Source organism: Trachypithecus francoisi, unplaced genomic scaffold, assembly GCF_009764315.1.
Source record: "Trachypithecus francoisi isolate TF-2019V2 unplaced genomic scaffold, Tfra_2.0 Lachesis_group5, whole genome shotgun sequence".
NCBI lineage: Eukaryota > Metazoa > Chordata > Mammalia > Primates > Cercopithecidae > Trachypithecus > Trachypithecus francoisi.
Genome location: NW_022681470.1, coordinates 136,705,148 through 136,728,311, shown reverse-complemented (window position 1 = coordinate 136,728,311; position 23,164 = coordinate 136,705,148). Strand labels below are relative to the sequence as shown.

At 49.7% G+C, this 23,164-nt stretch overlaps 1 protein-coding gene across 16 annotated transcripts in view; it reads right to left on the bottom strand.

Annotated features, from left to right (window-relative positions):
• The window catches only part of CACNA1A (calcium voltage-gated channel subunit alpha1 A), a 314,547-nt gene that overhangs the window by 63,233 nt on the left and 228,150 nt on the right, over window positions 1-23,164 (bottom strand). For 10 of the 16 annotated variants that reach the window (XM_033198104.1, XM_033198101.1, XM_033198102.1 and 7 more), the window contains 5 exons: window positions 22,270-22,399; window positions 15,738-15,797; window positions 14,529-14,635; window positions 5,526-5,537; window positions 784-883 (listed from right to left, as the gene is read on the bottom strand). In XM_033198104.1, the coding sequence (XP_033053995.1) occupies window positions 784-883; window positions 5,526-5,537; window positions 14,529-14,635; window positions 15,738-15,797; window positions 22,270-22,399 (409 nt within the window). The remainder of the gene's footprint in view (window positions 1-783; window positions 884-5,525; window positions 5,538-14,528; window positions 14,636-15,737; window positions 15,798-22,269; window positions 22,400-23,164) is intronic. The other 6 variants (XM_033198095.1, XM_033198096.1, XM_033198098.1 and 3 more) reach the window with 1 other exon arrangement.

The window sequence follows — 23,164 nt, the reverse complement described above, 5'->3', positions numbered from 1 at the left end:
GCTACTATGTTAACACCTACCATTGACACTTTCCCTCTTTAATCAAGAAAGAGCAGTTGTCAATGTTCAAAGCCTTGGGCAGGCACCATATTTGGTTAGATTTCAATAACAGTATCTGTTTTCTGTCTTTAATGTTTAATAGAGACAGAGTCTAACTATGTTGCCCAGGCTGGTCTCATTCTCCTGGGCTCAAGCAATAAATACTCCTGCCATGGTCTTCCAAAATGCAGGGATTACAGGTGTAATTTGATTTAAAGAAACGTATTACATAAGAGATAATACTGGGGACCCTCAGGTGAAGCATACACTGAAAGTGGGTGCTGTAATGACTGGATTTTATTTCCTTTAATTTTTTTTTTTTTCAATGACAGGCTTTTGGGAAATGCTGGTTCATGCTGTTTTGGAATGGGAGATATTAGAGCCTAGAACAGGTAGATGAAGTCAAAATTTTATGGAACAAGAAATCTAGTTCCTGCTTCCCAGATCACGATTATACCCTTTTTAAATCCATATGATGCTTTCATGCGAATTAGGAAAAGGGATCTTAACTATGAGACATTTCATCTAAAGAAAAATTGTCATAATACACAGAATTATTTTAGATCAACTCACTTTACTGCCATCTGCTGGGAAGTTGTAATAATACAAATATCCATATACAATGGCTAGGATGTTCTCAGCACCTCCTTTAATGTGTTGTCCTTGAGCAGTGTACAACCTGCTCAACTGTACATGATAACCCTGACAGTCCCCCCACCCCACCTCACCATCTCTCAATCTCACCTTGAGCTTTGGCAACCGCTTGATGGTTTTAAGAGGTCGTAGCACCCGGAGGACTCGGAGGGATTTAATCGTGTTGATGTCTTTTCCTTTGCTATTGCCACTGTGGAGGAATGTTAGCATGGGGAGAAGGGAAGAGAGGAAGCAGAGGTCAGGTTGGGTAGGGGGCAGCCCACAGCTCCATGGGACCCTACCCTCCCAGGCCTAGAAGTCTGGGGTGAGCTTGGCATAGTCCTGCCCTTCCTGGTGAAGAGTGGTCCGTTTCGCCTGTTAAGCTTAGGCCCAGGAGCCAGTAAGTAGGTGGCTTTTTGTGGTTCTGGTCCCAGGGTTGGTTGAGGGCCCTTTGCCATCTGGCTGGGCCTAAGCAGCTGCATGGAGTGCCCCTGAGAACCAGCACAAAAGGGTTGGCTGATTCCCCACCCCCCATTTCTGCATAGCTTTTCTTCTTTTTTTTTTTTGAGACAGGGTTTGGCTCTGTCACCAAGGCTGGAGTGCAGTGGCACGATCTCGACTCACTGCAACCTCCGCCTCCTGGGCTAAAGCCATCCTCCCACCTCAGCCTCCCAAGTAGCTGGGACTACAGGCACATGCCACTGCATCTGGCTAATTGTTTTGTCTTTTTTGTACAGATGGGGTTTCACCACGTTGCCAATGCTGGTTTCAAACTCCTCAGCTCAAGCAGTCTGCCCTCCTCACTACAGGCGCCCGCCAACCATGCCCAGCTCCCAAAGTGCTGGGAAGACAGGTGTGAGCCAGTGTGCCTGGTCACAGCTATTTTCTTTTTTTTTGAGACGGAGGCTTGCTCTGTTACCTGGGCTGAACTGCAGTGGCGCATCTCGGCTCACTGCAAGCTCTGCCTCCCAGGTTCACGCTGTTCTCCTGCCTCAGCCTCCCAAGTAGCTGGGACTACAGGCGCCTGCCACCACGCCTGGCTAATTGTTTTGTATTTTTAGTAGAGATGGGGTTTCACCGTGTTAGCCAGGATGGCCTCCCAAAATGCTGGGATTACAGGCGTGAGCCACCGCACCCGGCCAATCACAGCTATTTTCAAAAAAGCCCTTGGTCTAGAAGTTTAGCAGTTCCCTACGTATTTCTTTTTTGTTTTTTTTTTAGATGGAGTTTCACTCTTGTTGCCCAGGCTGGAGGGCAATGGTGCGATCTCGGCTCACTGCAACCTCCACCTCCCAGGTTCAAGTGATTCTCTTGCCTCAGCCTCTCCAAGTAGCTAGGACTACAGGTGCCTTCCACCACCACGCCCAGCTAATTTTTGTATTTTTAGTAGAGACGGGGTTTCACCATGTTAGCCAGGATGGTCTCGATCTCCTGACCTCGTGATCCACCCGCCTCGGCCTCCCAAAGTGCTGGGATTACAGGCGTGAGCCACTGCACCTGGCCCCCCGTGTATTCTTTTTAAAGGTGGTATCAGTGGGCTCTTCAAAAAATGGGATTTTCTCCCCCTTCCAATGGGATTCTGGAAGATGCTTAAAGTGGCCCTTATACTAAATCTCTCCTCTCCCACCATAGTCCCTGAGCCCGCAGTGGGGAAAATAACCGCGTTCTGCTCCCTTCAGATGCTGATGTGGCTGCTGCCATGGTCTCTGCTGCATTGCTCCAAGGGGCTCTGAGCCCATCTTTGCCAGAGAGGACCGCACAGAAGTTCAGTCCAAGATCTATTGGAACTGAGCTTAGCAATGCAGACCCCAGAGATGCCATGACACCCTTGGCCAACCATGACTCAGGCGCCCCAAAAGGAGGGTATTGAGTGGGACCATGAATAGCTTGTGGTTCATGGCACTCATGACCCATCCAGTTGTCCACACCGGAAACCTGAGAGTCATGTTCAACTGCCTGCCCTCTATCCCCATCCCCAGTGGGTCACCTTCCTTAACATACCACCATCCGTTCCAGGGTGACATCCCCCATCACCCGTCTCCCAACTTGCTCCTCATTCCCTTGTCTCTCTCTTCTTCCATGTTTTATGCACACAGTGGCCAAAGCCAATGACCATGTCACTCTTTCTCTTGCTCAGAATTCTTCTGGAGCACCTGAATTCTTAGAAGAGCAAGCACGAACTTCTGGACATGGTATTAAAGGTTCTCGGAAATCTAGCCCAACTTACCTTCATCTTTGCATTCCCATTTATTGCTACATATCTCAAGCTCCAGCCACGTTCTTTTGCCTCTGTCTGCTTATGCATATACTGTTCCCGCTGCTAGAAATACCCTTCCTCCACTTCTCCAGTCACAGAACTACCCGGTCCTCAAAGCCCAATTACATGTTCCTCCCTCCGACAGCATTTCCTGACTGCCCACCTCTCGCTCCTGTCAGCTCCCATGTACTGTTTCGGAGTTAATCTTGTTTCTTCGGTCTCTGGTTTTAGAAAACTCTTCAAAGGCTTACAGTGTAACAGTGCAAGTTATTCTTCTCTGTGTTCATTTTCCCTTTAATCTTTTTTTTTTTTTTTTTTTGAGATGGAGTCTTGCTCTATTGCCCAGGTTGGAGCGCAGTGGCATGATCTCGGCTCACTGCAACCTCTGCCTCCCAAGTTCAAGTGATTCTCCCGCCTCAGGCTCCCGAAGAGCTGGTACTACAGGCATGAGTCACCACATCCGGCTAATTTTTGTATTTTTAGTAGAGACGGGGTTTCACTGTGTTGGCCAGGCTGATCTCGAACTCCTGACCTCAAGTGATCCACCCGCCTTGGCCTCCCAAAGTGCTGGGATTACAGGCGTGAGCCACTGAGCCCGGCCATTTCCCCTTTAATCTTGATTCTTGTCCCAGCCCCTAGTCTGCACCTGGCGTGTGGTCTCACACGTGAATGCCTCCAGGTTGCAGTCTTTGGGTAGGGGGGTCACCTAGAAAACAACTCCCTACAGTGACCTCCTGGGTCATGAGCAGAGCTGCCCCCAGAGACCCCCATCACAATGTGTCTCAGTATCCAGTGTAAAAACATCACTCTTCACACCATTTGCTTTTTTAAGGACTCCATTCTTTCGTTTTCAGGGAAGAAAGAAGAGAATTGTATTTTAGCCTGCTAGGCAGAGACATACTCCAGGATTCAGCAGTCTGAACGTTTTTTTTCTTTTTAAAACCAACATCATCATTATCATCTCAAGGCTGTGCCCCCAGGTGTGAGATACACGTTGGACAGTCACTGAGATAATTTTGGGCCGAACAGGGGCACAGATTAAATAATTGGATCTCAGAGGGACATAATCATTTCTTTTTCTTTCTTTCTTTTTTTTTTTTTTATTATACTTTAAGTTTCTTTTCCACATATCTTTCAGACGTTCTGTTTTTGCTAGAAAGGAAGCCGCAGGTAGATGTTAATAGGCCTTTAACACCTCCCTAACACTTAGTAATTTTCCTTGTAACAAAGAGCACAGCTTGAAGGCACCAACATTCTCTGATTTCTGTTCGATTTACCTTTTTTTTTTTTTTTTGAGACAGAGTTTCGCTCTTGTTGCCCAGGCTGAAGTGAATGGCATGATCTCAGCTCACGGCAGCCTCTGCCTCCCGGGTTCAAGTGATTATTTTGCCTTAGTCTCCTGAGTAGCTGGGATTACAGGCATGCGCCACCACGCCTGGCTAATTTCGTATTTTTAGTAGAGATGGGGTTTCTCCATGTTGTTCAGGCTGGTCTGGAATTCCCGATCTCAAGTGATCCGCCCGCCTCGGCCTCCCAAAGTGCTGGGATTATAGGCATGAGCCACCATACCTGGCCTGGATTTACTTTTGCAGTTGCAGATTTATCTAAGGTTAGCAATGCTGGTTGTAAGTGGATAATATAGTTTCATTTTTTTTTTTTTTTAAATTAAAGTAATGGAGTCTCAGGGTGGAATGCAGTGGTGCAATCATAGCTCACCACAGCCTCCAACTCCTGGGCTCAAGTGATCCTCCAGCCTCAGCCTCCCAAATGGCTGGGACTGCAGACATGCACCAGTGCACCTGGCTAAAGTTTCCTTTTGAAACTGAAGTTTACAATACGTGTTGATAGAAAAAAAAAGTCAAGGAACTGTACATCCAGGTTGCACATGGAACTGGCTAAAATCTTGATGTCCCAAACAAGTGACATTTGGGAGCACGTCTCCATGGGTGTTTTGCATCTCCTCACCTGAAAACCATTCCATGGTGATTTTATTTTTTTTAATTTTTAAATTTTTAATTTTTTTTTTTTGAGACAGAGTCTTACTCTGTCGCCCAGGCTGGAGTGACGTGGCATGATCTTAGCTCACTGCAACCTCCGCCTCCCAGGTTTAAGTGATTCTCCTGCCTCAGCCTCCTAGGTAGCTGGGATTACAGGTGTGCACCACCACGTCCAGCTAATTTTTTGTATTTTTAGTAGAGATGGGGTTTCACCACATTGGCCGGGCTGGTCTCAAACTCCTGATCTTCAGTGATCTACCTGCCTCGGCCTCCCAAAATGTTGGGATTAGACATGTGAGCCAGCCCACTTTCATTGCTTCTGATAACTGCTCCACCCAGCTTGCCTATTGAAACTGAACCTCTGCCCCTTCTGTTCTCTGCAGGAACTGGTGGGGCATGGGCGGAGGCATTGGCAACACCCTTTGGGATGACTCTTTCCCAGGGAGTGAGTTCTGGTCATTCGAAGTGACAGGACGGCGGCGGCAAAGGACACAAGGCCACGGAAACAGGCCCAGCACTAACGAGGCTACACCAGGGGACAGATCACGAGACAGAATATGAAAGAGAGAGAGAGAGAGAGAGAGAGAGAGAGACTTTACCGTGTACTGCTCCTGGTGATGTGGCATCGGAGGGAGAGACAGATCGTAAGCGGCCTCAGAAGAAAGAACACAGAACACGCACGTACACACACGCACCCCTGAGCACCCCCAAGTCCCGCCCGGGCACCAGTTGTGGGAGCCTCAGGCTCATGGCGCTGGCTGATGTCCATCCTTCCATCTGGAAGCTGCCCCCACCTCCGTTCAGTCCCCTGCCCTTGGCAGGCCCCTGGCACTGCCCAAGAAAGCACCTAGGAAAGCCGAATTTCCAGGTAGCAGGACAGCTGCAAAGCTGTCAGTTACTGAAGGCGAATTCACCACGGAAAGTCACTGCCAAGAGCCGGAGAAACCCCTCTTCTCCAGGCATTGTGGAGCTGCAACGTTTCAGAATGTCTTAAAGGTTGTGAACTTTGAAGTTGAGGGGACCTGGGTTTGAATCCTGATTCTGCCTCTCATTATCCTCGTCTGCAAAACAGGCTCAGACTGGGCGCCGTGGCTCACAGCTGTAATCCCAGTACTTTGGGAGGCCGAACTGGGAAGATTGCTTGAGGCCAGAAGTTTGAGACCAGCCTGGGCAACATAGGGAGACCCTGTCTCTTCTTTTTTTTTTTTTGAGGTGGGGTCTCCCTCTGTCACCTAGGCTGGAGTGCAGTAGTGGGATCTTGGCTCACTGTAGCCTCAACCTCCAGGGCTCAGGTGGTTCTCTCACCTTAGCCTCCCAAGTAGCTGGAAATACAGGCAAATTTTTCCATGTTTTTTGTAGAGACAGGGGTCTCGTTATGTTGTCCAGCCTGGTCTCAAACTCCTGGGCTCAAGTGATCTTCCTGCTTAGGCCTCCCAGAGTGCTGGGATTACAAGTGTGAGCCACTGAGGCCTGGGCAAGACTCTGCCTCTTAAAACAACCAACCAACCAACCAACCAACCAACCCACCCACCCACCCAGGTCTGTGGAATTCTGATGTTTGATTAACAATAGCTATGGCTTTAGGCTTTGCTCTTTATGGAGAGGTCAGCAAAGAGTTCTGACGTGGGATGGGATTGGAAGCAACTCTGAAGTCCTTTGAGCAAATGCAGGCCTGGAGAAAGCTGTCAGCACCTGGCAGCTGGTCCTCTCATGACTCATTGTTGCAATCAGGCTTGGGGATCATTAGGAACCTTCAACAATGACTGGAGATCCAGGTTAGAAAGACTTGACCAGCATCAGAATGGCAGAAACCCTGTCGCCAAGCAGACTCTATGGAATTTTCCATCCACGATCCCTTTGGAAGTTAGTGATTTTTTTTTCTTTTATTTTTTTTTGTGAGACGGAGTCTCGCTCTGTTGCCCAGGCTGGAGTGCAGTGGTGCAATCTCAGCACCCACTGCAAGCTCCACCTCCAGGGTTCAGGCCATTCTCCTGCCTCAGCCTCCCAAGTAGCTGGGACTACAGGCGCCCGCCAACCATGCCCAGCTAATTTTTTTGTATTTTTAGTAGAGATGGGGTTTCACCGTGTTAGCCAGGATGGTCTCGATCTCTTGACCTCGTGATCCACCCACCTGGGCCTCCCAAAGTACTGGGATTACAGGTGTGATCCACTGCTTCCAGCCGTGATATTTTTAAAAACACAGAATGGTTTAAATGTCTACAAATATTCCCAGTGGATTCTCCTCCACACCCCCTCATCTCCTTTTCCTGTAGTCTGACTTGGGATTCTCAAACTCAGTATATCCAGGAATTATTGCATACATAGAATCACATAGATTCTACTTTTTTTTTTTTTTGATGGAGTCTCACTCTGTTGCCAGTCTGGAGTGCAGTGGTGTAATCTCGGCTCACTGCAACCTCCACCTCCCAGGTTCAAGTGATTCTCCTGCCTCAGCCTCCCAAGTAGCTGGGACTACAGGCATGTGCCACCACGCCTAGCTAATTTTTGTATTTTTAGTAAAGATGGGGTTTCACCATGTTGGCCAGGATGGTCTCGATCTCTTGACCTTGTGATCCACCTGCCTTGGCCTTCCAAAGTGCTGGGATTACAGGTGTGAGCCACTGCACCCGGCCTTATTTTATATTTTTAGAGACGGGGTCTTGTTGTGTCGCCCAGGCTGGAGTACAGTGGCATGATCATAGCTTACTGCATGCAGCCTTGAACTCCCTGGTTCAAGTGATTCTCCCACCTCAGCCTCCCAAGTAGCTGGGACTACAGGCGAGAGCCACCACACCCAGATTCTTTATGGATGATCCAGGGAGTTTTCAATGATAGTGATTTTTGCCTAATCTGCTGACTTTAGGTTTAATACGGGAGTCTTCTGAACATCACTGCATTTGCCTGTGGGAAGACAGCACCATTTTGCCTATTTTCCAGATGAGGAAGCTGAGGCCTAGAGAAAAAGAGTGAGTTGCCCAAGGGCAGGCACACAGCTGGGAAGGCAGACTGAGATTCAAACCCAGGTGTGGGTACCTTTCACTCTAAGCTTCTTTCCATTTCATCATACTCAAGAAAAATAATGCCTTCAGGGGTTGGGGGCTGTTTTGAAGATGCGGATCAAAAGACAGCAGCCCGAGGGCTCCATCTTTGGCTTCCTGACCTTTTGGCTCCTGGGTATGCACAAGCAGCTTGATCAAGGCGCTCTGCCAGCTGCAGTCCTGCCTTTGGGGGAGGAGCAGCCACGCCAGATGGACTCTTGGCAGTGAGGGCAGGATCATGATCCGCCAGCTGCTGAGAAATGTCAGTTGGCTGCCCCGATGCATGGGCACAGAGCGTGATACCATGTGTGATGGCTCATGAAATGGGGCGTTTATGGTGGACGCATGGACACAAGGGTACACAGTCAGTGAATTGAGCAGGACACACACACACAGAGATATTTGGGTGAGGGGCAGGAGGGGTGGACATCTTCAGGAGAGCTTCCACACATCCCTTGGTGGGACCACAGGGATAGCTTTTTCCCATATCAGAGACAGGGCCACAATCACAGCACTGGGGGAGGAATCCTTGCTTTGACCTCAACAGGCCAGAACAGCAAGATTCCTTTCAACAAGGAAGGGAATAACCTTCTGCTCCCTTCCCCTACTCCCTTCTCCTGGATCTTGCAGCCCTGCCAGGCCTCAAAGAACCCAGGCAGGCCGGGCAGCTGCGTATCATTCTGCGCACCGTGATCCTCCGTATTCAGGGTTGGGAGATGGGCAGCATCTGACAGCTGAACCCAACCTCAGTGATCTTGTCGGACTTACTTCCCTCCACAGTCCCTCTGGGCCACAGTTTCCTCATCTAGACGGGAAAAACTGAGGCACAGAGAGGCTAAAGGACTTGCACATCTATAGAGAAATCAAACAGACCTGGAGGGACCATTTCCTAAAACAATAAGGTCAATCTAAAACTTGTTGGGACTCTCAGCCTTGTCTATGAGGGGATATGCACACAGGACAGACAAAGCAAGTTAAAAGACCAGAAAGGAAACAAGCAGAGGACCTGGGGTGGGGGGCGGGGAAGTTCAGTACTCAGGCTGAGAACCTCAGAGCATCCCATGCTCCTTCCAATGTGCCAACTATCTGATACAAGGAAAGACAATAAGCAAAGTTCTCATAGGGTGAGAGACCTTCTCAGGCAAAAGAGGCCAGAAACCTGTAACCGGGCGAAGATTCCAAAACTTTTCTTGGGGAAAAAAGCAGTAGCTCGAGTAGTAGCTCCTATTCTGGCTTTACAGCAGTTTGGCTCTTAGGTGTGCAGGAATGGCTTGATCAAGGTACCTGGCCAGCTGTGCTGGGCCTGCAGCCCTGCCCTGGGGGAGGAAAGGCAGCACCAGATGGACTGTTGACAGTGGGGTGGGGAGGATGTGGTAGGGGTGAGGTTTGAGGGTCTCCTCTCTCATCCCTTTGGCCATCATATAAAGATGCTCCCTGTTGGACTCATGTCTGTCAGCTCTTTCAAAACCCTGGGAGAGTCCTAGGCACTTGCCAGGATCTCACTGGCAAAATCTCACACTTCCCAGTTTCTGCATGATCTACAAGCCTGCCAGGCTTGACAGCATGGCCTGAAATTCCTATTCAGATCCTTTTCTTGCATAAGAATTAAAACAACAATAACAACATTCAAAATGAATTTTCAAGAGTGCAGGGTGGCTTTATGCCTGTACCCATTTCACAAGAACAATGTAAAAGCTTGACTCTGCAAACAGGCTGCCAAATTCATATGAGTTGTAGGCCAATTTTGAATGCCCTTGTATAACTTGATATTTAAAAAGAAAACTCAGAAATTAAAAAAAAAAAATCAACTCCTCATGGCAGATTATTTTGTAACACAAAGAATCACTCTGCTATTTTTTTTTTTTTTTTTTTGAGATGGAGTCTCGCTCTGTCACCCAGGTTGGAGTGCAGTGGCACAATCTTGGCTCACTGCAACCTCTACCTCCTGGGTTCAAGTGATTCTCCTGCCTCAGCCTCCCGAGTAGCTGGGATTACAGGCGCTCCCCACCACACCCAACTAGCTTTTGTATATTTAGTAGAGATGGGGTTTCACAATGTTGGCCATAGTGGTCTTGAACCCCTGACCTCAAGTGATCCACTCGGCCTCCCTCAGTGCTGGGATTACAGGTGTGAGCCACCACACCCAGCTCATTCTGCTAATTGATCTCTGGTGGAAAAGAATTTTTGGTTCATTTTTGCAGATTAGCTTTGTTTAAAAGAGGAGGCTAATTGTACCTCCAGGGAACCTAGAAATAGCATGTTGTAAACAATGGCCCATAATGGCAAAAGCTCAACGATGGAAAGACTTGCTCCAGGGACCTTTGAAGGTCATTCCCCTCCCTAAATTGTGATGGTCAGCTTGCAGGATGTGGGTGGGACAGTCACTTCCTCAGCATTTTTTTTTTTTTTTTTTGAGACAGAGTCTTGCTCTGTTGCCCAGGCTGGAGTGCAGTGGTACAATCTCAGCTCACTGCAACCTCCACTTCCCAGGTTCAAGCAATTCTTCTGCCTCAGCCTCCCGAGTAGCTGGAATTACAGGCGCCTGCTATCACACTTGGCTAATGTTTGTATTTTTAGTAGAGATGGGGTTTCACCATGTTGCCCAGGCTGGTCTTGAACTCCTGACCCCAGGTGATCCACCTACCTCAGCCTCCCAAAGTGGTGGGATTACAGGCATGAGCCAGTGTGCCCAGCCCTCCTCAGCATTAAAGTAAGTCAGCTACAACAGAGGTCTGAGAGGAAAGTGACATTGGTGACCTGAATGGCTTGGGCTTGGTACCACTTATCTGTGCCACACTCAGTGGTGGTCACTGGGAGGATTCACAGGATAAAACCCACTCCCCTGGGCACAGGTGGCCAAGGTAAGCATTGTTTGTGGACAGGTGGATATGACAGACATATTCATCCCACTGCCTGTCCTGGTCCCCTGAGCTGTCTGCCACCTCTTGAGCCCTAGGAATCTTGGAGGCTGCTGGGCAGACCCTGCCCCAGAGGAAAGGGGTGGGGGTGCCTGCCTGAGCATGTCTTCCTGTGTCCTGGGCTCTGCCTGTGTCTGAATACCACTCCTCATCAGGATGCAGCGGGGGCCAAGTCCCTGATTCCAGACCAATGACAGAGGGTCAGCTTTCTCCAAGCTACATGATCCAGGTGAGGCTCACATCACCCAAGGACATAGGCCAGGGTCATCAGCAGTGTGGGGAGTGAGAGAGAAAGAGAGGAAGAGAGAGAGAGAGAAAGAGGAAAATAAAAAGATAGAAACTGAGAGGGGGTAAAAGGAGAAAGAAAGCGGAGGGAAAAAGGAGAGAGACACACAGAAAGAGACAGAGAGAGGGAAGAAGAGAGAGGGAAGAGAGGAGAAAGGAGGAAGAGAAAGAGGGAGAAAGAAAAGCAGGGGAGAGGGAGGGAAGCGGGTGAGAGGCAGAGAGGGGTCGAGAAACCCTTAGGTTATTTCCGTAGGAGAAGGATTCATTCCAGGCTGAGGGTGGTAAAACATTTTGGCTTTTCAGGATTTAAATTTTCTCAGAGTCTAGCATGATGTCTACCTTGCACATTGAAGGACTTGCTTAAATAGGTGATGGAGGGAGAGAAAAGTATATTTTATTATAATACATTCTTTTTTTTTTTTTTTTTTTTTTGGAGACAAAGTCTCACTCTCTCACCCAGGTTGGAGTGCAGTGGCATGATCTCGGCTCAGTGCAGTCTTTGTCTCCTGGGTCCAAGCAATTCTCTTGCTTCAGCCTCCTGAGTAGCTGGGATTGCAGATGTGCGCCACCATGCCTGGCTAATTTTTGCATTTTTAGTAGAGACAGGGTTTTGTCATGTTGGCCAGGCCACTCTTGAACTCCTGACCTCAGGTGATCCCCCTCCCTCGGCCTCCCAAAGTGCTAGGGTTACAGGCATGAGCCACCGTGCTCAGCCTATTATAATACATTCTTATGTATGCTGTTTATTAGCTTAAAAAATCATTTTTTTGGGTAGGGGGCAGCAACAGTGCTAACTTGATAGGGAACAAATTGTATCTCATTTTTATTTTACATTTCTCTGAATTCCAAGGGTTGATTTACCTCAATTTTTACTAGTTGCCAGCATTCTATCAGATTTCTGTTTATGTCCTTTGCCCATTTATCTATTGAGGAGGACTGTTTCTTATTGACTTCTAACTGCTTTTCATATTTTAAGGACATGGACTCCTTGTCTTATTTGTCACAATCTTTGTCCCCTAATTTTATGTGCATTGTATTTTGTTTTATTTATTTATTTATTTATTTATTTATTTACTTTTTAACCTACAGAACAGCTTGCTAAACCTGTTTTTTTGTACTCATCACTATTAAAATTATTTAGTAACCATGTAAAGCGTAATACTCTAAATAGCGAATTCATTGATTTTTAACTTTTAAAAAGTTTTATTTTTTTGAGACAGCATCTTCCTGTGTTCCCCAGACTCGGGTGCAGCAGCATGATTTCAGCTCACTGCAGCCTCGACCTCCTGGGCTCAAGCAATTCTGCCACCTCAGCCTCCCATGTAGCTGCTACTACAGGCATACCACTATGCCTGGCTAATTGTTTTTTTTTAGGAGATGGGTTCTCCCTGTTACCCAGGCTGGTCTTGGCCTCCTGGGCTCAAGCAGTCTGCCTGTCTCAGCCTCCCAAAGCGCCGGGATTACAGGTGTACGCCACCATGCATTGCTCTAGTAGTTAAATAGATACTAGAGGGTAGTAGTCAAAAACTTTGAGGAGAGGGAAGGAGGTGGGGAGGGAGAGGAGGAGAGAGAAAAAGAAAAGAAGAATAAGTGAACAAAAAGAGAGAAGAGAGAAAGAGGAGGAGAGAGAAAAAGAAAAGAAGAATAAGTGAACAAAAAGAGAGAAGAGAGAAAGAGGAGGAAGGAGTGAAAGAGAAAGAAATACAATCAGCCTCCCAACCTTCATGACCCATCTCTAGCTCTGAAGCATCCAGAAACTCTGGAGATTTTTTGTTCTAACACGACTTGACCTCATTGTGTTCCCAGAGAAGAATCTAAGTGTGGCCTACTTTATAGCCCTTCACCTGGAAACGGGCCACCATTTTGGTCCTCCTGACAAACCAAGTCCTCATTGTTTGGTGAGGGAGACCATTCAAGGGCCCCTCCAGATTGGCTGAGGAGGGAGCCTGGAAGCAGAGGCACAGGAAGAAGCCCCTGATTTTCTCACTATGGGAGTGAGTGGGTCAAGATCCTTTCAAAACCTTTCAGGGAATGATTCACCATGATGGGCACAGCCAGGGTCTCCAAGATTTGTTTCTAGATTGAAGACTTATTAGATGTTTCTCATCCTGCTCCAAATGTCTACAACTTCAAGAATGTACTGCTAAGTCTGCTATCAGGGCCTTAATGGCTAATGGCCACTCAGCTGTTGGGTACCATCTTGAAATAGTCACCCAGAACTTGGGGGCCATTTTGAAATGCTTGCCCCACAACTTGGGTGCCATTTTGGAATGGTTACCCAGAACTAGGGTACCACCTTGAAATGGCTGCCCAGAACTTGGGGGTCATCTTGGAATAGCCACCCAAAGCTTGGGGACCATCTTGGAATGGCTACCCAGAACTTGAAGGCCACCTTGGAACTCACGGACCATGTAAGAATGGCCACCAAGAATTTAGAGGTCATCTTATCATGGTAGCCCAGAAGTCAGAGGCCATCCTGGAATAGCCACCCAGAACTTGGATGCCACCTTGGAATGGTTGCCCAGAACTTGGGGGCCACCCTGGAACTCAGGGGCCATCTTGCAATGGCTGTCTAGAACTTGGGGCCATCTTGGAATAGCCACCCAGAGCTTGGTGGCCATCCTGGAATGGATACCCAGAACTTGAAGGTCCACCTTGGAACTCAGGGACCATCTAAGAATAACCACCCCAAATTCAAAGGCCATCTTGAAATGATAGCCCAGAACTCAGGGGCCATCTTGGAATGGCCACCCAGAACTTGGATGCCATCTTGGGATGACTACTAAGTGCTTGGGTGCCATCCTGAAATGGCTGCCTACAACTGGGGTGCCATCTTGGAGCTGCATGACGACACATGACCTTTCAGAGGGCAGAGACTCCTAGGACTGCCAGGAGAAGTGAAAGACACACAAGGGGAGTCACCGGGTCTACAACTACGGGGCCTTCAGGCACAAGGAGGGGGTCAGAATTCTCATGCACATTCATTTCCTGATTGTCTCTTTAGGGACTTTCCAAAGAGACAGCGGTTTAGGTTGCACTTGCGGAGCAGTAGGGGGATGAGATGTTCCGGCGAGGCTAGTCTACGGAAAGCAGCACAGCAAGGGGCCCGTGATGTGGCTGAGGACCGTTGCTGTGTGAGGAGGTAGAAGGTTGGGCAGGAGGCGGGTCCCTTCTTCCTCCACGGACGTCATGCAAAAAGCCAATCGAAGCTCGTCCTGGTGGCATGCTGATATCTCACAGGTCCCCAGAGCCCACACACCCATTCCCTAGACCCCGAGAACATGTCCTGTAATCCGATGGGCGGCCCCAGGCTGGGGGTTGGGGGAAAAGAGGCAAGTGGAGGCCTCGAGAGGAGACTTACGTGAAGGCAAAGGCTACCAGGGCCCCACTGACCACTATGAAGTCGAGAATATTCCAGAGGTCACGGAAGTAGGCACCCTGATGCAGGACGAGCCCCAGGTCGATCATCTGTGGGGGAGAAGAGAGGGTGCTCAGAACCCCCACCTGATCCCCACCCTGGGGTGCTGCCACCCACTCTCTAGCCTCTCGGGGACAGGCAGGGAAGCCAATGAGGCCACCTCATCTTGCAGGGATGGGCAGTGGCCAGAGGACTCCGGGGAGGAGTGGGGAGCTCCTGCCCCATGAGGCGGCCCCTCTTTGCCTAACGGAAGCCAGCTCTGGCTTGCCGGCTCTTAGATCCAAACTTTGGGGTCCTCTTTGAAGCCTCTTTGTCCCAAATCCCTCATGGGTGGCTCTATCAGCAAAGCTCACTGGCTGTATTTCCAGAACCTTCCAAGAATCTGTCCACTTCTCACCTCTTCTTTGGTCACCAGCCTGATCCTCTCTCATCATCGCCCATGGGATGGGGACCAGTGTGATCACCTGCTCACAGGTTCTCTGGCTTCCCACAGATGCCCGAGGGCAAGGGTCAAGTCCCTCCTCTGCTCAGAACCCTCTATGGCTCTCACCTCACTCAAAGTAAAAGCCAAAGAGCTGTCTCTGTGATCCTCTGCACAAGCTGCCCCTCACCTCCCCGTTCTCATCTCTCTGTCCTTCGCTTCCCCACTCTTCTCTCGCTCTGCCCAGCCACACCAGCTTCCTTGATGCTCTTCAAACACACCAGGCATTTCTAATCCTCCGGGAGACTCATCCTCTCTAGGTGGGGCATTCTTGAAGGCTCAGAATCTCTTGGAACCCCAGTTCTTTTTTTTTTTTTTGACAGGATCTCACTCTATCACCCAGGCTGGAATGCATTGGCATGATCTTGGGTCACTGCAGCCTCCGCATCAGCTCATTGCAGCCTAGGCTTCAAGTGATTCTCCTGCCTCAGCCTCCCGAGTAGCTGGGACTACAGACATGAGCCACCACGCCTGGCTAATTTTTGTATTTTTGGCAGAGACGGGATTTCACCATGTTGGCCAGGCTGGCCTAAAACTCCTGATCTCAAGTGATCTGCCCACCTCGGCCTCCCAAAGTGCTGGGATTACAGGCATGATACACTGTGCCCAGCCCTGCACTTGCTTAAAAAAAAAGAAATTACCACATGTTCTCACTTATAATCTGCACTCACCTTGATCACCATCTCAAAGGTAAAGACACCTGTAAAAACGTAGTCAAAATATCGCAGCACCTGTTGGGGATAAAAACAAGAAGGCAGTGGATCACTGGCCTGTTCCAGCAGCGCCCCGGTAAAACTAACGATTGCCTGCCGGGGAGCAGTCTCTACCCAGAAGAGGAAACACAGCTGCTATATACAGTTGGGCAGGGCGTGCACTGCACAAGGGCCCCTCCCATCTCTTCATACTGCAGATTTGTATGTTGTGAATGAAATTGTCCAGCAGATGGCAGCAAATCCTAACAAACAAAATCACTATACTAGACCGGTTCGCTAACCCGCGGGAAGGGTGCCTTTTAAAATTTGTCCCAAGCCCTATAATGGATTAGAAGCGGCCCCAGAGAAGTTTAGGGCTGACTGCATCCCTCTTGGTGATGGATCTAATCCCCCAGTACCCTTGCCTTCCTGGGCATCCTGGGCGAGAAACAGTTGCTACGTGGTTTCTTAAACACTGGGGCCAACCTCCCGCCACGGCATCTCTTCTTGCCTCAAGGCCAGGCCCCTGCCAGGGTAGGTTGATTGTTCCTGTTCCCCTCTCCAGGCCCGATGTTTCTGCCTGGATGAGCAGAAACATCCTCTGACCCAGCCCCTCTCCAGGACACACCATAGCACACCTCTGGTGTCACTCAGGCATGAAGATGAGGGTGTGCTGGCACAGTGTCTGTCTGGTGCTAGGTACAGGGGGTGGACACTGGCTGGGCGCGGTGGCTCAAGCCTGTAATCCCACACTTTGGGAGGCTGAGGCAGGCAGATCGCTTGAGGTCAGGAGTTCGAGACCAGCCTGACCAAATGGCAAAACCCCGTCTCTACTAAAAATACAAAAAATTAGCTGGGCATGGTGGCGTGTGCCTGTAATTCCAGCTACTTGGGAGGTCGAGGTGTGATAATCGCTTGAACCTGGGAGGCGGAGGTTGCAGTGAGCCAAGATTGCGCCACTGCACTCCAACCTGGGAGACAGAGACTCTGTCTAAAAACAAAACAAAACAACAACAAAACAAACAAAACAAAAACAAAAACAAAAAAACCCCCAAATCAGATCCACCTGGAAGCTGCAAGGGCTGAGCACTACTGAACATGGCCACCAGAGGGCGCTGTGAACCCGAGTCAGGCACATCCTTCCTCTGCTTACAACCCTCCGTGGCTCCCACCTCATTCAGGGATAAAAGTCAAAGTCCTCCTCAAGGCCTTCACGATCTGACCAGTCAGCTCCCTGCCCTCGCTTCCTCTCTGTCTCTCCCTTGCTCACTTCCTCTTGTCCCCCAAGATGCTCCCATCTCAGGGCCTTTGCACAGGCTGTTGTCTCTCTGGAATGCTTTTCCCTACATCCCATTTGATTCCCTCTTTCTCCTCCTTTATGACTTAGCTCAAATAACACTTTTCCAGTGAGGACTTCCCTGACTGACTGTTTAAATTCCATCTCCTGGTCCTTGAGATCCTCTTTACGAAGTCTCTCTTTCTCTCTGCCCACCACAATCTCGGTCACTTATCACTCCTTGAACATCTGTTAGAGTTACCGATAATCTCATCGTCCATCTCCCCCACCCAAATATCAGTCCCACAAGGACAGGAATGTCTGTCTGCCACTATGGCATGTCCAGCTTATAATACAGGGTCAGGAATACAGTAGGTGCTCAAGAAATGTTTGTTGAGTGAATGCATAAACAGTTGGGGCTGTACTGGGTCCTGGAGGAGCTGGGCTCTGTGATCTGTGTGGTTATAACTGATATTCCTGTTATGTGTGGTGATTGAAGAGGAATCAGAGACCCGAGTGCCTGGGGTCAGGGCGAGGGACTTCCTGGAGGGAGGGGCTGGTGCAAGGGGATTGGCTTGAAGGACCTGGGTGGGCAGAGGGGATGGTGGTGGGAGAGTATTTCAGGTGCACGAGGCAGTGGGCACAGCCTGGTCAAAGGCCTGGTGCTCTGTGGGCTCTGCGAGTGCAGGGACCGTCTCACACCCTGTCAATCCTCCCTGGCTAGCTCAGTACCTGGCACACAGTAGTTGCTTATTAAATACTTACTAAAGGAATGAATGGAAGGAAAGAAGGAAGAGAGGGAGTTGGGAAAGAGCAGGCCAGGGGGTCAGGCGAATCTAATTCTGGAGCGCTTAATAAGGTGTGCAGGAGGAAATCAAAAGACCAATAAATTAGGTTCAAGTATGCCTAATATTTTGATCTTTTTGATCTATTTGCACATGTCATTTTCTGTGGCTCAGTCTAATCCAAAAAAGTGCTTGATCTCATTCCTTACAGAGAAATGTCAAGCAAAACCCCAATAAGATCTCAGCCCACACCCAGCAGATCGGCCAAATGAAACAGCCAACAGCACCAAGTGTTGACAAGGATATGGAAGAACAGGAGTTCCCATGAGCTACTGGAGGAAGGGCCACTGCATTCATTTATTTTTTAATTTTTCTTTTTGAGATGGTGTCTCGCTGTCACCCAGGCTGGAGTGCAGTGGCACAATCTTGGCTCACTGGAACCTCTGCCTCCTGGGTTCAAGCGATTCTTCTGCCTCAGCCTCCCAAGTATCTGGGATTACAAGCACACACTACCATGCCCGGCTAATTTTTGTAATTTTAGTAGAGACCAGGTTTTACCATATTGACCAGTCTGGTCTCTAACTCCTGACCTCAGGTGATCTACCTGCCTTGGCCTCCCAAAGTGGTGGGATTACAGGTGTGAGCCACGGCACATGGCCCACTGTGTTTATTTTTATTTATTTATATACATTTTTGAGACAGGGTCTTGCTCTGTTGCCAAGGCTGAGTGCAGTGACGCCATCTTGGCTCACTGCAACCTCTGCCTCCTGGGTTCAAGCGATTCTTGTGCCTCAGCCTCCCGAGTAGCTGGGATTACAGTTGTGTGTCACCACACCCGGCTAATTTTTGTATTTTTGGTAGAGACGGGGTTTCACCATGTTGGCCAGGCTGGTGTCAAACTCCTGACATCAGGTGATCCACCTGCCTCAGCCTCCCAAAGGGTCACTGTGTTTATTGTCTAGTAAACATTCAAGCTGCATTTACTGAGGCCAACCACTTGCAAATTCTATGCTCTGGAAACTTCGCTTTTGGCTTATACCCTGGAGGAATTCTTATTTATTGAGACAGGGTCTCGCTCTGTCACCCAGGTTGGAGTGCAGCGGTACGAACATGGATCACTATAGCCTCGACCTTCCAGACCCTAAGTGATCCTCCCACCTCAGCCTCCCAAGTGGCTGGGACCATAGGTGTGCACCACCATGCTCGGTTAATTTAATTTTTTTTTTTTTTTTTTGGAGACGGAGTCTCGCTCTGTCACCCAGGCTGGAGGGCAGTGGTGAGATCTCAGCTCACTGCAGGCTCTGCCCCCTGGGTTCACGCCATTCTCCTACCTCAGCCTCCCGAGTAGCTGGGACTACAGGCACCTGCCACCTATCCTGGCTAATCTTTTGTGTTTATTTTTTAGTAGAGATGGGGTTTCACCGTGTTAGCCAGAATGGTCTTGATCTCCTGACCTCGTGATCTACCTGCCTCAGCCTTCCAAAGTGCTGGGATTATAGGCGTTAGCCACTGCACCTGACCAAAAATAAAAAAATTTTTTTTTGGTAGGGGTTGCGGGGGGGTTCTCACTATGTTGCCCAAGCTAGTCTCGAACTCCTGGCCTCAAGCAATGCTCCCACCTTGGTCTCTCAAAGTGCTGGGATTATAGGCTTGAGCCACCGCATCCAGCCTCCTGGAGAAATTCTTGTCCAGGTGACTCAGGAAACATGTTGAGGGGTGTGGCATGGGGACAGTATTCACACTTAGAAACAACCCAAACATCTGTCAACAGGGTATGGATAACACATCTCGTGCCACCCAGTACATCTGAAAACAGCCTCATAAAGAATGCCCATCGGCCAGGCATGGTGGCTCACGCCTGTAATCCCAGCACTTTGGGAAGCCAAGGTGGGCGGACCACTTGAGGTCAGGAGTTTGAGACTGGCCTGGCCAACATAGTGAAACCCTGTCTCTACTAAAAATACAAAAATTAGCTGGGCGTGGTGGCGCACACCTGTAGTCTCAGCTACTCCGGAGGCTGAGGCAGGAGAATCACTTAAACCCGGGAGGCGGAGGTTGTGGTGAGCCAAGATTGCACCACCGTACACTGGCCTGGGTGATACAGCAAGACTCCATCTCAAAAAAAAAAAAAAAAAAAAAAAAGAATGCCCATCAATCCTGCAACAGCAACATATACTCACTTAGTGTGAATACAATGTTGTGTGACAAAGGGAAGCATAGGTGTCTCATTTATTGAATGTTACAGAAGAGCAAACATAAATTCTAGTTTTTAAGAATTGGCCAGTGCGGTTGCTCATGCCTGTAATTCCAGGGCTCTGGAAGTCTGAGGAGGGACGATTACTTGAGGTCAAGAGTTCGAGGCCAGCGTGGCAACACAGCGAGGCCCCATTTCTACAAGAATTTTCAAAATTAGCTGGGTGTGGTGGTGCATGCCTGTGGTCCTAGCTTCTTGAGGGGCTGAGCTGGGAGGCTCGCTTGAGCCCAGGAGGTTGAGGCTGCAGTGAGCCATGATCATGTTACTGCACCCCAACCTGGGCAACAGAGAGAGACACTGTTTCTTAGAAAAAAAAAAAAAAAAGTCTGTGCAGGTAGAAGAAAAGAGAGAGGCTGAGAAACGCTCATTCCAGAAGCTGGGGTCGTGGTCACCTGTAAGGCAGGGTTTCTCAGGCTGGGCTCTGGACATTTGGGGAAGGATCGTTCTCTAGAGTGGGGGCCGTCCTGTGCATCGGTGGGTGCTGAGCAGCGTCCCTGGCCTCCACCCACCAGATGCCAGGAGCACCTCCCCCCTCCTGTCGTGACAACCAAAAATGTCTCCAGACAGTGTCCCCAGCAGCTCTAAAGGGAAGGCAGGCAGTGGGGGTGGGGGATCGAGGAGGCACATGCCGCGTGGGGCGTTTTTGTTCTATTTCTTGCCCTGGATGGTGGTTACGTGGTGTGAACGTTATGGGGCCACAGTGTTCTTGTGGAGAAGTTTCGACTGCGAGATGGACGAAGGAGGGGGCCCGGGAGCTGAACGCTCTTTGTAAGCCCTCCCTGGGGCCCAGTCTGAGCGCTGCCTTGATTCCCTTCAGCCTTGGGAGCTGCCGTGCCCCCTGCATCATCCATGCCTGTGCCCTCCCTGCCGCAGGCAATGCCTTCTCTAGCCTCCTCCAGCCAGCAGGGGGTTTGTGGACCCCTCCTGGGACACCCCCTCCCCATGCCTGGCTCCTGGAGGCCTCTGGGGGAAACCAGGCTGCAGGAAGCAACTGAGCCGGCTGTGAGGAGGCTGGGCACTGGCTCTGGCTTCCTCCGGGAGCTGTGTTCTAATTATTTCCTTCCATCTCCCCCATTGGGTCCCCAGGGGGCCTGCCAGGCCTGGGAAGGAAGGGAAAGTGCATGGTAAGCTGTGGGCGGGCTTGAGGGATGGGGCTTGCCAGCCTTGCCTGGGTCCTAACCTACTTAGCCAGGGCAGCAGAGCCTCAGACCAGCAGAAAACACACTTCTTTGGCTCTGGGCTGGGAGGGAAGGGATGGGGGAGGGAGCTGGGGAGGGAAACAGGAGCCACCAGTCCACCCTCTACCAGGCCCTGGGGTCAAGCCTCTGCCCGCAGCCCATGGGTGAGGCACGCCCTTGCCTGTTGGTGCCTCCGTTTCCCCATCTCAACTACAAGCATGCACTCATTCCTGCTTGTCAGGACTCAAAGGGGCTATGCACACCCATCCGTGGCATACAGTAGGTGATGAGTAAATGCAGACAGCTGGGGGAAGCAGTGGGAGCTTTGGGGGATGCAGAGTTGGAATTCTGCTGTGTGACCCTGGACAGGTCACTTACCACTCCTTCATTCCCCTGAGCCTCAGTTTTCCCATCTGTCAAGTGGGGATGCCTGGGCAAGGAGCGGGGAGGGGGGGTGTGCATTGTGAGGATTAAACGGGATAGTTCATGCTGAGTTTCTTCCTGGGACTCAGCAAGTGCTCAATTAACAGGGATTGTCAAGAGACCCACCACCTGCAAAGGGGCTTGCTTTCATAAAAATCGAAAGCATAGGCTCTCTTTCTGAATCAAATAGTTGTTTCTTTCAGAGCTTCCTGTCCAAAGGGAAATGTCTACTGCGGAGGGGACCACGTCGGAGCACCGCCCCTGCACCAGTAACCCCGCTATTCCATGTAGAGAGTGTGCAACATCCATATCCTGTTAGTCTCACGCCTCCATTAAAGAATCCAGCAAGTTTCAGCCCCAGCCACTCTGGGCCACCTTCTCCCCACCAGGCTCACACAGCCACTGCCTCAAGGAATGTCTTGCTTCCAAGAGCATCCCCAAGGAATCGGAGCTTCCCCTCTCAACCAACAGCCATAAGGGCTATGCCTAGGGGTGCCCCCAACATCCCACCCTACCTATAGCATTTTGGATGCAGGAGAAAGTGGCCTGAGGCAGAAGAGCCAGGCTAGGAAGGGGCGTGCTCTGTGGGACTCACATTGTTCCGAGGTGCGTTGGGCTGCACAGGGTCCTCGGCGGCCAGGGCAATGCTGCTCATGGCAATGACCATGAGGATGCACATCTCAAAGTAGCGCAGGTTCAGGATGTAATGGCACAGGCGGCGAAGGCTGTTGGAGACAGATGGGCGTGCAGAGGTCCACTCAGACCACAGGCTCACAAACCCTTTTCTTCCATCATCTCATGTTACCTACCACTACCTGAGATCTCCAACCTCCAAGGCCTCACACACAACAAACTATTAAGCTCCTCCAGGTGGGGGCCCTCTCTGGGTCCTGGAACCCCAAGAAGGCAGAGGGGACCTTGGTGAGAGAAGACATTCACATGCCCTGTTTAGCAAAGTGCCTATCACTCTCAAACGACCCTCTTGAAATATCTTGATCCCCAAGCTAGCTTGAAGAAATACGGTCCTTAATTCTGTAGGAGATAAAAAGCGTTTTCAATATTAAATGTCCCAGGGTCAAACAATATTGTGAATCTATGGGTTAAGCAGGTTTCTTTCTTTTTTAAAAATTAGCTGTGTGACCTTGGGCAAGTTGCTTGTCCCCTCTGTGCCTTGGTGCCCTCATCTGTAAAATGGCCATAATATTAATGCTTACTTCACAAAATCGTGAGACCCAAGAGTTAATTTATACCTGGCTCATGATAGGGGCTCCAAAAAGTTAGTTATTGAAATTATGAACTGCAGGCCTTATAAGAGCCTTGAAGGTACCAATGTGATGTGCCAGTTCACCTCTTAATAAGTGGAGCCAATAACAAATAGTCCATAAGGTTGTACGAATGGCAGCAGAGCTGAGTGATTAAGAACAAGGAGGCTAGAGCCAGTGTTTGGGCTCAAACTCCAGCTCTCCCACTGGCTTGCTGTGTGACCTTGG